This window comes from Aspergillus eucalypticola (assembly GCF_003184535.1).
Source record: "Aspergillus eucalypticola CBS 122712 chromosome Unknown BO83scaffold_27, whole genome shotgun sequence".
NCBI lineage: Eukaryota > Fungi > Ascomycota > Eurotiomycetes > Eurotiales > Aspergillaceae > Aspergillus > Aspergillus eucalypticola.
In genome coordinates, this window is record NW_020290301.1 from 163,321 (window position 1) to 179,001 (window position 15,681).

The 15,681-nt window shown below is 49.5% G+C and overlaps 7 protein-coding genes across 7 annotated transcripts; 3 read left to right on the forward strand and 4 right to left on the reverse strand.

The window, feature by feature from the left end:
- Positions 1 to 538: 538 nt before the first annotated feature.
- BO83DRAFT_440269 (sugar porter family MFS transporter) lies at positions 539 to 2,524 on the reverse strand (the record flags this gene model as incomplete). The annotated part of the gene is made up of 5 exons (XM_025536244.1): positions 539 to 947; positions 1,005 to 1,396; positions 1,449 to 1,780; positions 1,831 to 2,035; positions 2,097 to 2,524. The coding sequence occupies 5 exons, from the start codon at positions 2,522 to 2,524 to the stop codon at positions 754 to 756; spliced, it is 1,551 nt and encodes a 516-aa protein (XP_025384488.1). The 3' UTR covers positions 539 to 753.
- A 944-nt stretch (positions 2,525 to 3,468) lies between these two features.
- On the reverse strand, positions 3,469 to 4,742 carry BO83DRAFT_367938 (3-hydroxyacyl-CoA dehyrogenase). The gene is made up of 3 exons (XM_025529787.1): positions 4,342 to 4,742; positions 3,895 to 4,279; positions 3,469 to 3,839 (listed from the first exon to the last, which is right to left on the reverse strand). The coding sequence occupies exons 1-3, from the start codon at positions 4,600 to 4,602 to the stop codon at positions 3,535 to 3,537; spliced, it is 951 nt and encodes a 316-aa protein (XP_025384489.1). The 5' UTR covers positions 4,603 to 4,742; the 3' UTR covers positions 3,469 to 3,534.
- A 199-nt stretch (positions 4,743 to 4,941) lies between these two features.
- Positions 4,942 to 7,158, forward strand: BO83DRAFT_381392 (alpha methylacyl-CoA racemase). Its single transcript, XM_025531977.1, has 2 exons — positions 4,942 to 6,133; positions 6,194 to 7,158. The coding sequence occupies exons 1-2, from the start codon at positions 5,189 to 5,191 to the stop codon at positions 6,980 to 6,982; spliced, it is 1,734 nt and encodes a 577-aa protein (XP_025384490.1). The 5' UTR covers positions 4,942 to 5,188; the 3' UTR covers positions 6,983 to 7,158.
- An 8-nt stretch (positions 7,159 to 7,166) lies between these two features.
- BO83DRAFT_419956 (Zn(II)2Cys6 transcription factor) lies at positions 7,167 to 9,605 on the reverse strand (the record flags this gene model as incomplete). The annotated part of the gene is made up of 5 exons (XM_025534904.1): positions 7,167 to 7,701; positions 7,754 to 7,995; positions 8,061 to 8,480; positions 8,531 to 9,392; positions 9,461 to 9,605. The coding sequence occupies 5 exons, from the start codon at positions 9,600 to 9,602 to the stop codon at positions 7,286 to 7,288; spliced, it is 2,082 nt and encodes a 693-aa protein (XP_025384491.1). The 3' UTR covers positions 7,167 to 7,285.
- Positions 9,606 to 9,831: 226 nt separating this feature from the next.
- Positions 9,832 to 11,012, forward strand: BO83DRAFT_381396 (YncE family protein). The gene has a single exon (XM_025531978.1). The coding sequence runs from the start codon at positions 10,026 to 10,028 to the stop codon at positions 10,953 to 10,955; it is 930 nt and encodes a 309-aa protein (XP_025384492.1). The 5' UTR covers positions 9,832 to 10,025; the 3' UTR covers positions 10,956 to 11,012.
- A 1,486-nt stretch (positions 11,013 to 12,498) lies between these two features.
- Positions 12,499 to 13,550, forward strand: BO83DRAFT_453113 (uncharacterized protein; the record flags this gene model as incomplete). Its single annotated transcript, XM_025536893.1, has 3 exons — positions 12,499 to 12,898; positions 12,950 to 13,452; positions 13,503 to 13,550. 3 exons carry the CDS (start codon positions 12,499 to 12,501, stop codon positions 13,548 to 13,550), a joined length of 951 nt encoding a protein of 316 aa, XP_025384493.1.
- A 441-nt stretch (positions 13,551 to 13,991) lies between these two features.
- BO83DRAFT_381397 (aegerolysin family protein) lies at positions 13,992 to 14,692 on the reverse strand. Its single transcript, XM_025531979.1, has 2 exons — positions 14,560 to 14,692; positions 13,992 to 14,475 (listed from the first exon to the last, which is right to left on the reverse strand). Exons 1-2 carry the CDS (start codon positions 14,658 to 14,660, stop codon positions 14,148 to 14,150), a joined length of 429 nt encoding a protein of 142 aa, XP_025384494.1. The 5' UTR covers positions 14,661 to 14,692; the 3' UTR covers positions 13,992 to 14,147.
- Positions 14,693 to 15,681: the final 989 nt, after the last annotated feature.

Genomic DNA, 15,681 nt, shown 5'->3' on the forward strand with positions numbered 1-15,681 from the left:
TCCCTCGTTGGTAATCTATGTGAAACTCCTCTGTTCGTTTACAAATCCGCCGTTTTCCGCCAACACAAGAATCCGCGTGCGGATAAACATCGGTCGCCTCCAAAGTAGATCTGCTTGGGCTCGTAGCTAAAGGCTTAGTACATATTAGCTCGTGAAAAGGGGGACAAAATATGGATGGCAGGCGATGTGAGATGCCTTGTAGTTTTATGTGTCAAGTGATCGAGGATCAGGACAAGGAAGTGCTCGATTGTATGCTTAGTACTCTAGCATCTATCTATATTCTCAATAAGCCCATGTTTGGAAGCCAGTGGCAATATGATCACGGGGGCAGCACAGGTGCCCGAGGAAGTAGGGCTACAATGGATGATCTGACTGAATGTCAACGAATTATTTCCGGTGCAAATAATTCTATCGTTCTAGAGGAGTAACGCAGAGTTTGATGGAGTCATCACGGAAAAGCCAGAGAGGCAATATGAAGAATTTGGGGGACAAAGGTGGTACTTCCCACCCACACCTTGCATCTGCTAGCGCTGATAGTGGCCAAATAGGAACATCTAATTGATCGTCGTTAAGCAGGAACCCTGAACCTTCCCATCTAGCTCTCCTTATCCATTGTCTGGTACCGCTTTCTATCCTATTTACACCTTATACTCCTCTATTCCTGGGTTTCCTAAATCCTGTTCTCTTTCGGCCTGGCTACCAACTCTGAGCCGTCGTACGTGACTCCATATCTGACAGCCATCTCTAGTATTCCTAGACAACCTCCATATGCTCCTCCGTCGCCTTCTCCTCAACCTGCAAGCCCCCATGCGCACCCTGCAGTCGACCATGCTTCCTCATATCTCTAGCCGCAGAAACGGGCTGGAATATGTTTTTACTATCAAGGAAGATATTGTCAATGGCCTCTAGGTGCAGACTCTTCGTCTCAGGAAAGAAAAAGTACACCACTATTGACATCAGCATCACATGACCAAGGCAAATGAAAGACGAAGACAAGAACATACTCGGCACAAGCAAGATCAAATTGATGGCCGCATAAACGATAAAATACTTCCAGCCCAAGGAGCTGAACCCACTAGGTGTGACCTCAACAACCAGGAAGTTAAATGTCCACGACGACGCCGTCGACATGCCGGTAATCTGTGTCCGAACAGCCAGTGGTGCGATCTCGGAGCAGTAGAGATACGTTAAACCAATGCACCCGTTGACGTAAAAGAACACGTAAAGGAAAATGAATGCAACCGCGGTATGAACGGCAGCTGTATTGGATGGCTGAGAGATGCACCCTGCCATCACAGCCATGCATATGCCCATTCCACCAAAGGCGATAAGTAGCAATTTGCGTCGCCCGGCCTTGTCGATAGTCAGGGTGCCGATGGGGGCAATCAGCATTTTCCTGTTATCTTAGCTTTAAATACACCATGACAAGCCATAATGGAGGGGCATACCATGTGAAAAGGACCGCAGACATAAGCAACGATAGAGTCCTGTTCATACCAAGATAAGTCTCAAATATAGTCGATTGGTAGAAAGTTATCGCATTGGCCCCGCAGATCTGTTGCCCCATCTGTAATGAGACAGCGATGAACGCCCGGTTGGCGAATCGTGCCGGTCCGTTCCGAAAGATATCCTTAAAGGAGCCCTGTCCAGTTTCCTGAAGCGATGTTTCGATTTCTTCGATTTGGTGAACGATACCGGGGCTGTCGACGGATTCATCGCGGAGCATAGCAAGGACATTGCGAGCGTCATCAATGCGACCTTTTTTGATCAACCAACGTGGCTGCCCTATTAGCATTCACGTATAACGTAATAGTGGGAGTTTTAACGTACTGAATCCGGCCACACGGGAGCCCAGCATAGAGATACTAGACAGAGAAAACAAGGAAATGCAAGAGGAAGCCTCCAGGTCACCGATCCTTCTGTGAACGCGAGTCCGTATTCTAGCCACCCGGCAAGTGCCAGCCCAGTACACAGAAAGATACTCTGTAGCATGACAATAAATCCTCTTAACCTGGGCTGAACGGTCTCACTCTGCCTGCATAGATCGGAATCAGCGTGAGAAAATCCAACTTGTACAAAGGGAGTGGTCCTCATACCAATTCGGCCCAGTAGCAGTCACGCCACCAAACCCGAATTCCGCAACAAACCTTCCGATGGTTAACTGTGGCAAGGAGAATGCACTTGACTGGAGGATTGAGCCGACGATTGTAATCACCAAACCCAGCATGAACGTTCTCTTACGGCCAAGGATATCACCCACGACTATACAACTAAGGGCACTGAAAAGACAGCCCAGGTTGAAGATTGCCGTCACTGTGCCTTTGATTCGAGAGTTCTCTGCTTCTTTGGAGCCTGTAGTATTGACAGTGTCCATCTGAGGAAATGTGTGTACCCATGACTGCCGAGTTTCGATGCCCGATGTCACAGCCATGAGATAACCGAAGCAGATGTAGGCCGGGAGAATGACCGTACAGATGTGCCCGATGTTGAGCTTGGCACCGCGGAGTCCTAAAGCGGGCTTCATTTTGGCGTATGAGAAATGAATTGTTGGAATAACGTGTTTATGTGTATATGGATCAGTGCTGGGAAGGGGCAGGAGGCAGAAAGGAAGATCACCGGCAAAACAGAATAGCTATAAGCGAAGGCATTAAGGGGGCCTCGTTTTTCCCTAGAGTCTGATGTGGACATCAATGCCATTTCACCACCTTGCCAGACCCATATATTCTCGTCCGGGGAATCGGGGGCCCGTCTTCTGTATTGTGGAGGAAACCCGGAGGAGTTGTGGGAGGGGCACGGGGAGCTTGAAGCCGAGTTATACGGAACATAACATCCTTCAGCGAGATGGAAGCCTGGGATCGAGTGCGGTCCACATCATCTGTTGAAGCTTGACTGTTTTGGATGATTTCACTGTGGATCCGGGCCTTTTTCCGCGCTGGTCTGTCAAAGTCCGCTGCTTTTCCGACAAGCGCTAGATAGGACGCTCACGCGTAATGACGGACGGATCCTTGTGTGCTGATGAAGGCGAGGATGCCAATTGGAAGATAAATATGCGACACTACCATGACGTTTCCCAGTTCCCATGTATTTGACGCATTTGCTCAAGTGAACGGCGGGCTTTCAGGAAACAAGGTATGTCAGTCGGTACACAGCTTGCACTAGACATGACTATAAATGTACCAACGCTAACTCAACAATTTTCAATGTAGAGCTTCATTTTGTACCTGCCTGAGATTCACCTCAGTCTCCTTCAAAATTGGGCATTGGCGAGAAGTAAGAAAACGAGGGGCGTAACGCGGACTGCAACTTGAGGGTTAAGACTCAGGCTGCCTCCTAGTTGCCGAGATGAATTGCTCACGATGACCATAAAGAGTGACTGGCAGATCGCCGCAGTCAATGCTAGGGCTTTACTCAGAAGAACCTCGTGTCAAGGGATACCACCGCTTCGTGTAAGTCTATTATTATTCCTATCAAAAAATCTGCAGTTGCACAACATGACTGTCCTGTCACATAAAAAGCGTCGATAACCCGGTTATCCTATTGATTCGCTGTCTGGTCTAGCTTGCTCTTGACCAGATTAGCCAATAGCAAATCACGATTTCCCTCAACCTTCTTCAGGTCGACTTGCGATATCCACCCATTGACATTCTTTTTTAAGCCGTTCACTTGTTCCTCGGATCCCAAGTCAAATTGGTTCATCGCCATATCGTCGAGCCACGATTTCAACGCCGGGCCCAGATGATCCATGAAATAGGTAAAGTCTCCCCCTCCCCCAAGAGTATTTGTCATTATCGGCCCTGTCAGTGCCCAGCGCAGACCGAGACCGGACGTGACGGTTTTGTCTATATGCATTAGCATCTCCCGCACATCCCAGTGGGGAGGAAATTCAGTACTCACCAAGATCTTCGGCGGAGACAATTCCTCGTGATACGAGACTGTACGCTTCGGCACAGATGGCGGCCTGTAGCCGATTGGCGATGAAACCAGGCGTTTCCTGATTCACGACCACCGGCTCTTTGTCCAGGCTTTTGTAGAATTTGTATGCACCCGTCACATAGTCTCGACTTGTTCCTGGATGAGGGACAACTTCGACGAGAGGCACCAAGTGAGGGGGGTTGAAGGGGTGGCCGATGAGGATTCGAGATGGATTGTTGGAGCATCCAGTTACGAATTCTGACGAAGGAAGGCCGGAGGACGAAGATGCGATGAGGATATGAGGAGGTGTCTTTGCGTCCAACTGTGCAAATAGACGGCTTTTAAAGTCCAGTCTCTCTGGTCCATTCTGGCATGATTGTCAGTATGGATGATGAGGTGCAAGATGAGGTCTGTGTAACGGTCTCTCACTTCTTGAATCAAGTCTAGGCTTCCGAGGTAAGGCTCAATGTCCTCGACAAATGTGTAATTCTTCAGACAAGCGCCAGGAGCAACCGTAGCATTCGGTACCTCGGAGCAATACTCCTGCAAATAGTCGCGCAGTTTTGCCTCGGCTCCTGGCGCTGGATCCGTTACAATCACTTTGAGGCCCTTGGCCAGGAAGAGTGCTGTCCAGCTGGCTCCGATGACGCCTGCGCCGATCACACCCACGGTTTGAATCGAGGAGGACATTGCAAAATTTTGTGAGTCTGCGCTCTACACATTGAGTCTGAAGAGTGTTTAGTATCGGACCTTTAATATATTCGCCATCGTCAAGTGGCAGTCCACCAGCCTCCATCCTACTTTGGTGGTGTTCAGATCACGGAATCTCTAATTACTTACCTAATCGGGTAATATGCGCCTCGGAAAGGGTTCGATGTTGATGACGACGATCTTCATAACAGGCGTTCCAGCAGTCCCAGTGATCGGGATTCACTCGGCATTTGGCCGGTAATTTATCGGAATGACATGATTTATTAGGGGCGGGTTGCCACTTTGGCCCAGATCCAGCGGATTCCGTGGTTTCGGCTTGCCGATATTTACACTTTCCGCGAGTTCGGGATGCCAATTCTAAAACATCGGAATGAATTTAGATGGGGGACCAACGATGTTCAACGGTTTGATGGATCTAGTGTGGAGAAAGAAAGTGAATGATAGCGTATACTAATAGTCACTGTATCCTTAAGTCTTTAGATTCTTCCCTGCTTTACAAACGCTTTAGTACTCGCTAATTCTCTTGTATCATTCGCTTCCCTCCACCCTTCTACCACACTTCACGATGGCTTCCCACGAAACGAAGCCAAGTGCAGACATTTATGGTCCTGGGACCTTTGTCGATAAGGATTTCCTTCCCGCGCCCCAAGATGCTAGTCGCATCTTCGAGTATATTGCCAAGCGCACGCCTGGGTTCACTCAAAACCAAGAGCTGTGGAAGACAGTCAGCTTCACTGGCTGCGAGTTGCCTGTTATCCCTGGCCCGACCAAGGCTCCTCTTGTCGCTTCTGCCTTACATGCCATGTGTGGTGTTGTTGCCCACGAGATTGTCGAATATCGCGATGGTACTGCAGCCCGGGATCAGACGGTAAAGGTGAACACCGATCACGCGGCCATCTGGCTGGGGACGATCTTTGCGGCGTCTGTCGAAGGAAAAGACATGTCTGAACTGGTCCGGTCGCGCAAGCTACCGTCCCTTTTCAAGCGCGATTTCGAGAAGGGCTGGCAAGCAACACCTTTGAGACAACGGTCGACTGCAATCTACAAGACCAAGACGCCGGGCGTTTGGTATCAAATCCATGGCTCCCTCGATGCCGCGCCTGTTCTGCGTGCTCTAGGGATGGATCCCGAGTACCCGGCCAAGACATCGGACGAAGCTTACGAGTACATCAGTAAGCATATTGAGCAATGGACTGCAAATGAGCTCGAGATGCTCAATGTCAAGAACGGATTTTGTGGTAGTATTTGCTTTACGCCGCAAGGGTGGGCGGATACACTGATGGGAAAAAGACTTGCAGAGCACCCGCTGGTCGGCTACTCGCGTCAGTCGCATGCGATCCCGACTCCTCCCGTTCCTTTTGCCACGGTCGCGAACGATAAGCGGCCACTCGCAGGCATCAAGGTGGTAGAACTGGTGCGTATTATTGCTGGTCCAGTGATTGGCAGTACTTTGGCCGCACTTGGTGCCGATGTCATTCGTGTCAACTGCAGTCGTTTGGTGGATCTCAATGTACGTCCCCAACTTTTACTTGGGTTCGTTCGGAACACGATGTATTGATTTGAACTCAAGGTCTTGCAACTTACTCTCAATGCTGGCAAACGCACCATAGATCTCGATCTGACCAAGGAGGAGGACAAGTTACGCCTCCGGGAACTCATCGAGGGCGCAGATGTCTTTGTCCAGGGTTTCCGCCCCAACGCAATTGCACGAAAGGGATTTGGTGTCAATGATCTTCTCGAAATGGCCGGTAACCGTGGCAAGGGCATCGTCTATGTCGAGGAGAACTGCTACGGCCCCGATGGCCCCTACCACGAGAGACCCGGCTGGCAGCAAATCGGAGATGCGGCGTCTGGTTCGTCGTACGTGATGGGTCGTTCACTGGGCTTCAAGGATGGAACAAGCGTCCTACCTCCACTGCCCATTTCTGATATGACAACCGGGCTTGTGGGAGCGTTGGGTGCATTGATGGCTCTCCGGGATCGCTCCCGACACGGTGGTTCGTACCGCGTGACGAGCTCGTTGGTCAAGGCTGATACAATTAATCTCGAGCCCGAGATCGGGCTCTACTCGCCCGAGGTTGTTGAAAGGTGCAGCCAGTTGTTCAAGTGGGGACACATCGGGCCGTCGCAGTTTGTCACAGAAATCTTGCTGGTTGTCATGGATGGGTGGAAGAGTGTCTTCCCTCAATACTTCAAGGCTGGTCCTCAATCGCTCCTCTCCAGCTTTGGGGAAGGCCCCTGGGGTAAGATGGAACTCTTGAAGCCTGTGATTCAGTTGAGTGACCCCAGTGTAACGCCTCGTTGGCTGACTCCGGCTGTGCCTAATTGCTACCATGATCGTAACATCAATTGGCTGTGAATCTTAGATCCTGATGCACCCATAAATTGGAGCCGCAAACCCATCATTGACGCATGTAATCGCAGAGTAATCGCGGCGCTTTGCATCCATTCTCTTTGCAATATACTAGCGAGTATTTCCTTTCTGTATCACAGACCATCTAGATTTTGTCTTTATCCAAAAAATGTACAACGAACCTCTTCTTCGCCACTCCGCGTGGGCTTTTCCGACATTTGTAAACTGTTGCCAGTAGGTAGCCGATCGGTACCGTACACTGTTGATGCACAAAGGAGATGACACGTCCTTAAGGATCAATGCTTAGGCCTACAGGCTCCAACTTTGAGTGAGCGATGTGTCGTCGCCGAGCTGCGCGAAGAACATGGGCCAATTGTTCCAATCGAAGGTATAGTTCTCCACTATTCCCAAATCATCTCCTATGATTGGTGGAGACTCTTGAGTACACATGACGAAGTCCTGCATGGATGTGTTCTCCTGAGCTCTGTCAACTGGTAACGCTTCAGAGGGCCCAATATTCGCTATCGATTCCCGCCTACCAATGCTCTTCTCAATCAGATCCAGTACAGAACGGCATCTCGATGCCAGCGTGGTGTGTTTCTCGTAATCCTTGAGAATGTTTCGAGCATGTTGCAGAATGTTCTGCAAGCTAGCCGCAGAAAAGTACTCGACAAGCTGCGGGGATGACTGGGCGGCAAGCAAGTTTGTTACAGCCATATAGACATCTTCCTGGGTTAGCTGGTAAATTTTGCTTCCTTAGGGGAAAGTGCAACGTACATGAGACAGTATACCAATTGGATGGTAAGATATACGCTTGTTTCTGCCCGGGGGAGTTCCGGAGGATGAATTCAATCATGTCGACGGCCGCCTTTGTGCAGTTCACCTGGCATTGGAAAACCACGTGGGGCATGATCTGGTCATCGTCTGCATAGAGACCGGTACTGGGGGCACTTTCTACCTTCTGTTGATGGATCTGTAGCAGCAATATCCTGAATAGCAGAAGCCGGACTGAAAGATACCTTCGTGTACAAGAGACGTCAGTGGTCATGTTTATGACATGTTTGTCAAGGTCGTAGTAACAGACCTGGCTCGTAGAATATTTGCTTCACGAGTGATGTGCTTGGTTGGCGTTGGATCTTCCAGTTCCGACGGCATCTGGAAGAAGGGGTGCAGGCCATGAGCCCAGTGTTTCAGAGCAGAATCGATGCGAAATAGGCTCGCGATTTTATCGAAAAGCACTGCGCAGCTCCCCTCACGGTCGTTGCGATTTTCGGAAACATGGTTTCGCACCGTGCTATCATGGATGGAGTAAAATGTCTCCAGTACTTCTGCTATGATGTGATGTAGTCGGCAAAATGACATGTAAAAGTTTAGTTTCGATGGTAGACTGGCGGTTACAGTATCACTCCCAGATTCCTGGGAACTGAGCACTAGCGCGTTCAGCCCTTCTTGTGCGACAGATCGAGGAACCTTAAGGGGGCAGCCGAAAGTCATGGCACAGATTCTAAAATCGCTTCAGCGTATACACTCAAGATTCCAGCTCCGGTGTCATACCTGTCCATGATAACGCATCCATTCCAGACTTGGCACGCTAGGTCTCGGTCTTTTGGGTTGTCCATCCCCTCCGTTGTTTCGGGGATATGTAATCCGAGTTCCTGGGCGACATGAATCGCAGTGCCAATAATCCGGAAGCACTTCTGGGGCTCTTTCTCATGCTGAAGATAAACAGCCGTGAGTAACAGTATCTGGATAATTTCGATGTTGTACATGTCCATCAGGTTGTACGACATCAGCGCCTGAGCTCGGTCGAAGAACACAACCGAGGACTGATAGCGGTCGAGCGGGGTTGCCCCTTGAGATGCGACACAAGATGTGGCGAACATGAGATTCAGAAGGCAATGTAGGACGGTCTCATCCATTATCAGTTTACCGTCATGAACCCATAGGGTCTCGTATGCGTTCTCAATTGAAGGTCGGTCTAGCCAAGGGTAGGCGCTGTCCACATAGTCCCAATAGAGGCTCAGAAGCTTGTCTGCCTGCTTCCTTGGAGGAACCGCAAATTGCACATCGGCGTTTGCTTTCTGGGTGCGCTTTTGCAATTTCGGCAGACATCTCAGTGCCTTTGGTAGAACTGGGGTCCGGATTTGTCTTTGGTTGGTAGGGGTACTTGCTGCGCCTGGCTGACTTCCGACATCTTGAAGAAAGTGCGCACCACTGGATGCACCAAATAAGCCGCCGGTCGGGACAGCTTCACTGAAGCTGCTGGCAGAATCGTCATTATCATTGGCTTGTGCTTGTGAGGAGTCTTCCGGTAGTTGCTCAGTTGTGCGGCTTGACTGCTCACTGATATCACCCTCACGGTATTCACAGGCTGTGGTATACGAGGTTCGTTTCCGTCTCAAGCAGGGACCGCAGACTAATGCACGATGAGCCTAATTTAATTCTCCACCACGTGTGACAAGCAATGTTATTGGCCTCTCTTACTTGGTCTAGCTCCGTCGCACCTGGTTTTCCTGGCCTTGCATACATTGCAGGCAATTCTGATCTTGGCCCGTTTCGGCTTGGGTTCTTTTATGGCCTCGCCATGTGGAGATGAGTGGCCGGCATGGAATGAGAACATCATCATGCGAAGAGGAATACAACATTCTTGGAAATTGACGAGATTCCGAATTTCCATCCGAAGTTTTCATATCCATCCCGTGCGATTATGTCATTCGCTTCCGTTCCCGATTTGGTAATCCGAGGTCTAGCGGATATTCGGCATCGATTATGAACCGGTTACCAGAAGCCCGAGGAATTAAAACTTGGAAGAATCGGTATGCCGGTGGAGCACGTTTCTGGTTGAATGGGAGATACTTAATCGCTCAAGATGTAATGGTACGGAAGTTGAAGTGGCCGTTGAACAACGCTGGTCCCAAGCTTTCCGGCTACAGCTTAACATTTATATATCCTCACAGCATCTCCACTTCGCTCTCATCATTATTCAATTCGAACTTTAACACCATTACCACAACTATTACTACTCAAACATAAAATATATACAATCATAATGGCACCTCGACCAGACCCACCCTCAATGGGACGTGTTTACTTCCTCGACGTTGGAATCTCGAACTCTGAGCCCAATGGACGTCTTCTAACCTGCAAGCCCGATGGCTCAAATTTCCGCGAGCTGATCACACAACTCAACACCATGCCCGACGGTATTGCCATCGACTCTGACCGCCAACATATCTATTGGACAAATATGGGAATTCCTTCCGCCGATGACGGGTCTATTCAGCGCTGTGATCTTTCAGGGAACAACATAGTCACCATCATCCCAAAGGGATACACCCACACCCCGAAGCAATTGATCATTGCTCCACGATCCCAGAAGCTGTACTGGTCTGATCGCGAGGGCCGGAGAGTGATGCGAGCGAACCTTGATGGAAGCGAGGTTGAGGTACTATACAAGGCCACATCAAGCGAAGGCACGGACACACCGGCTGTGCTCGACTGGTGTGTGGGCATTGCAGTTGACGAGGAGGCACAATTGGTGTATTGGACACAGAAGGGTCCGTCAAAGGGCAACCTTGGCCGGATTTATCGGATGGGGCTTGAGATGAGACAGGGAGAGTCAGCGGAGTCGCGGACAGATGTTGAATGTCTTATTAGTGGTCTTCCCGAACCCATTGACTTGGAATTAGATCACGCTTCGAGGACACTGTACTGGACGGATCGTGGAGATCCACCTCGTGGAAATACGGTGAACTCGGTGGATCTTTCCAGTGCGCCTGTGAGTAAGCTGGAACCAAAGATTCTGGTGCGCAAGCTTCATGAGGGAATTGGAATCGCTCTGGATACGAAGAACAAGCGTATGTTCTTTGGAGACTTGGGCGGCTCGTTGTACAGTGCCAATTTGGATGGGTCGTGCAAGAACACCATTGTGGCTGATATTGGGGGTGCGATCACTGGAGTGGCGTATGTTGGGGAATAGAGTATCATACAATTGAGATGGAAAGCGTTATATATAGTATAGACTTGTCTGATTCATTCCCCTCTTCTGTGTCAGCTGCCTTCGTGCTGCAGCTTCATTTAAAAACCGAAGGGTATTCAAACTGCCCATGTCAGTAAAGTATAACGTCTACAGGTTGGGCCGATAGCTATACGGCAAGATACCCAAAGTAGAACATGCTCCCTGTCAGAGTTAGTGTGTTATCGTATGGAGGTCGGCTGCCCATACCCAACCAACTATACTCAGTCCCTTTTAGATGTAGATCTTCCTTCAGCCCAAAAACAGCGGCGTAGCCCATCATTGCTTTATCGATGTAGGTAATGAGATATGTGCTGCAGATGAATGGAATCACCATCCAGTCGACTTTCCTGATTACCCGACGTAGGAGAATTGGGTCGAACTGTGCTGGCCATTGTGTTTCGACTAACTTTTGAATTTGCTCCACTGACTCAAGATGGTCTGTAGTTGTTTTGGGATCATTCATATTTGGTGTCACTTATGGCTAGATACCAGAGAACGGCTGAGCGGATGCTCTGAGATTATGGTCTCCGTATAGTTACATGGGTTGTTTTATATAAGCATTCCGATTAAACATTCCTTCCAGTTAACAGGTCAGAGAGAAGAAATGCAGTTGAGAAACACCCTGCATCAGCGACCATCTTCTACTCACCGCTAGCCAATTGCTCTGCCAATTCCTAGTCCAGTAGCCCGGGGCCCCGGAATATCAATTGTGGGGACTAGCCAAAGCTAGTCTGGGCGGGTATGTTTGTTATTTGCTAGGGAACCGGACCACAGGAAAGATGGCTGCTTTCTAGGAGTTAGCAATGGATTGCGATCGCAAGGATTCTTTCTAATTATACGCTCACTCCAAGCCTTGGCTGTGCATTAAATTGAATAAGGGATATCCGCGTCGGAAAAGTGGTAGGTCGGAGGCTTTTCCGCCCCGATACCCACTTACAAAAGTCTTGGTTGGTCAGCCTGGGTTAAGGAAGAGGTATAGCACGGGACTGGTTGGAAAGAATATAGAATTGGCAGGCATTAGTGAAATGACAGAATGAGGCAGTGATTTATTTACTTTTCGTAAAATGCATGCGAGTTGCGTTCGAAGGTGTTTCTGGTGTTATCTGGTGTTTTCCGGCGAAGCCGCAGCGACGCTTGGTTTATGTGACAATGTGTGAAACATTAGGCTTCAGACATTCATGGTCGAAGAAGTTCAGTATCTATTTCATTCGAAGAAATTTCATCAATGGGCCCATCAAGCACAAATCTTGCATATCAAACAAGCTTTGTGATACCTGATCATAACGTGCGGAAAAAGCACCCAAATCCGCCCCTCGCCATGGTCGGATCTATCAACCCTTACTACCATCATTGCGAATACGGTCTTCCCCCATATTTTGGAATTCCTACGACCCCCACACATGAAGCATTATCCCCAGAATAATAAACTCCGAGATGTCTCCTATAATCCCGGGGTTTCCTCCTTTTAACGAGCCCAATTTGCCTCATCACCACAGCACCTGCAATGGAGCCTTCTGTCTCTTTTGACTCTCTCCCTCTCCAGAAGGACGGTCCACACGGCAATGCCTGGGGCCTTTTTGGTCCAACGGACCAGCTACGTATGCTGAATCGCCTCACACCCGAGACAACGAGAGAAGCAGCAAAAGAAATCATCGATGGGGTCCGCATATCCACCGACTGGTCACTGAACAGTATGCAAAAACCGTGTTTTGGCCGTCCAAAACTCGAACACGTCGTGAAGAACAAAGCCCCGCGAGCTGTGAACGATGATAGCCTTTCTTTCAACACGCAAATTAGCTCTCAGTGGGACGGATTCCGGCACTACGGCTACCAGAATGAGAAGATCTACTTAAACGGGTGTACTCTGGAGGAGATCCAAACTGAGGATAGAAACGGGATTCATGGTTTGTTTCATATCCTTTTCCGACAACTGCATGCAGTTCTGATCATCTCAGTGTGGGTTGAAAATGGGGGGATTGTAGGACGCGGCGTTCTCCTCGATCACTCCTCCTGGGCGGAAGCACAGGGGATATCAATCAACTGCTTCGCTACCACATCCATCCCTGTCTCGACTCTAAAGGCCATCGCCGCTTATCAAGGAACATCATTCAAAAGAGGAGACATCCTATTTATCCGCACAGGCTGGACCCGTGCCTTTGAAAAGCTGTCCGCAGAACAGTGCCAAGAGCTCGCCGATCACAAGATCCCACCAGCTATTGGTGTTGAATCATCCGAAGACACCCTGCGCTGGATCTGGGATGAAGGCTTCGCAGCTGTTGCGGGAGACATGCCCAGTTTTGAAGCATGGCCGTGTCAGAATACTGAATTCTGGTTGCATGAGTGGTTGCTAGCAGGCTGGGGCCTCCCCATTGGAGAGTTGTTTGATCTGGATCGATTAAGCCAAGAGTGTCGGAAGAGGAACCGATGGAGCTTCTTCTTCAGTAGTGTTCCGTTGAAGGTACGAAATTATTGTTATTTTGTTGGTGGTTCGATGCTAAACTAGTCTAGGTGCCTGGTGGAGTTGCTAGTCCACCTAATGGTGTTGCCATCCTCTGATTAGCCTCATACTACGTCGAAGAACTCTGGAATCCTGTGAATATGATATCATAACGAATCACAATATCCAATAATGGATATCACTCATTCATTGGTACGAGGAACAAACAGCCAGCGTGGCTTTCGACATGCTGCAGAATTGACGACTAGTGGTTATCCAAATTACCCAGGAATGAATGATATTTCCCTATCTGCGTGTCAATAAAGTGTTGCTGCATCGATTTAACCGGGACGATTTCTAGTGTCTATAAACACTAGCAGTGGGGTTGAACCCGTTGGGTCACCTGCTGGCTATCCGCAATCACCACGAGGAATTGCAATCACCGTGCCACAACACACATGCACCATAGGATTGGTAATATGATTCGCCCAGAACTACAAATTTTATTTCAAGCACTACTTAATCTAGCCATGCCCCAATGTTTGAAATAAGAGTATTCACTTCGCATTGACTATTGAATATGATGTGATTTCCAGCTCCTATACAACATTCGACACGATCAATCGATTGAAAGACCAACAAAATATGCTAACGCCCTCCCTTGCAGCACTGCTGCATCCGGACCTCGCCGGAGAACTCCGAAATCCCAAACGCCGTTATTTGCTATTCTTCTTCTTCTGCCGCTCCAAGATGTCAATGTAGACGTGGCCCAGAGGTCCAGCCTCTGGGCTCCATCCCCCATGTTCGACGCGATACTTGTTATTGCTGTCCAGCATCTCGACAATGTTCATGCCATTGCCCTGGCGATTATCCCAGTGCAATTCACAGATCTTTTCCTCGTCGTGGAAGAGGTCCAGCCGGCCCTCACTGCCGCGGCGACCGCGAGCACAGATCTCACCGATGCCGTACGAGGGGATGGTGATTTCATCAATCTCGTCCTCGGTGAGGGACTGTCTGCGGTTATTGGGGTCGTGGAATTCACCACTATTCGATGAGGTTATCAGTTAGTATACCAGACAATGGAACCAATTGAGCAGACTTCATCAAACAGTCAAGGAGACGACGTACCCTTCGATGACGGTGTGACGGACGGAGATCTCGCCTTTGTCCAGGTGGTCCCGGATGTGGAAGGAGACCCATTGGTCGTCCATGGGGCCGGCTGCAGGCATCTTGAATGAAGCAGGGCAAAAGGTGAGTAAAAAAAGGGTTATGTAGATCTATGTATGCTGCGATGCTTTGAGGATGATGGGAGAGAGAAGAGCGAGTCGAGCAGCTACCGAAGGGGCTATTTATTGCTTGAGGCCCGGCTGTGGGATGATTCAAGAACGGGTATTGGCAAGGGCCGATCAGTTTTCCATTTGTTGGATGAATGAATGGAGAGGAGACCAGAGACAGAGGGCAAAGCAGAGAAAGAGCATCAGATGACGGCAGGGTGGGTTGATGTGGTTGGCTCGACGGTGGGCTGATCCACGGATGGAGAGCTGCAGATGCTGGGATTGTGGGGGTGGGCCGGCAAGTGACGGGCTGCTGCTCACTGCTTCTTCTGCGAGTCTATTGTGGTGTTACTTGGTGGCGTCATGGCCCGTGGTATCTTTGTCACTGGCACCGATGGCATCACCACTTTTCTTGTGCAGCAGCTGCTGCTTAGGTTTGCTTCGCCTGTTACCCCCGGCTTGTCTTCCCCGCACCACTGGGCCAATGATCACCAGTTGCGGTTCCAGGGATCGGCAGAGCTGTCGATGCCGGTCCATCCTCTTAATTGGATGTCATCTCGCCTTTTTCCCTTTGGTGGCGAGACACCTGGTCTGGAAAATTGGCCAAAGAGACCTGGCCAGAAATGTTTCAAGTTGGCAAATCTTCAACTGACTACAAAGTTGTTTCTCCGCCCCTCGTAATAATGGGACCAACCAGCTCGGTTTCATCTATTGGCTTGGGTCTTCAAAGTACCTGGCTTCTGAACCACTGGTATCTTCTTATTACTTCTTTAGGATGTGATGCCTGCATCTCTCCCTTGGACATGCAGGAGTCGTGGCGGGTACTGATAGGAGGGCCAGACTCAAACGTCGAGGGCTAGATTCTGCTTGGTTATAACTCACAAATAACAAGACTGCGTTGATCGGAAGGAGTTGTACATGATGTAGAGAACGGCGCCTCTCTTTGCACATCGCCAGGGTGTGTATACCTTTCACT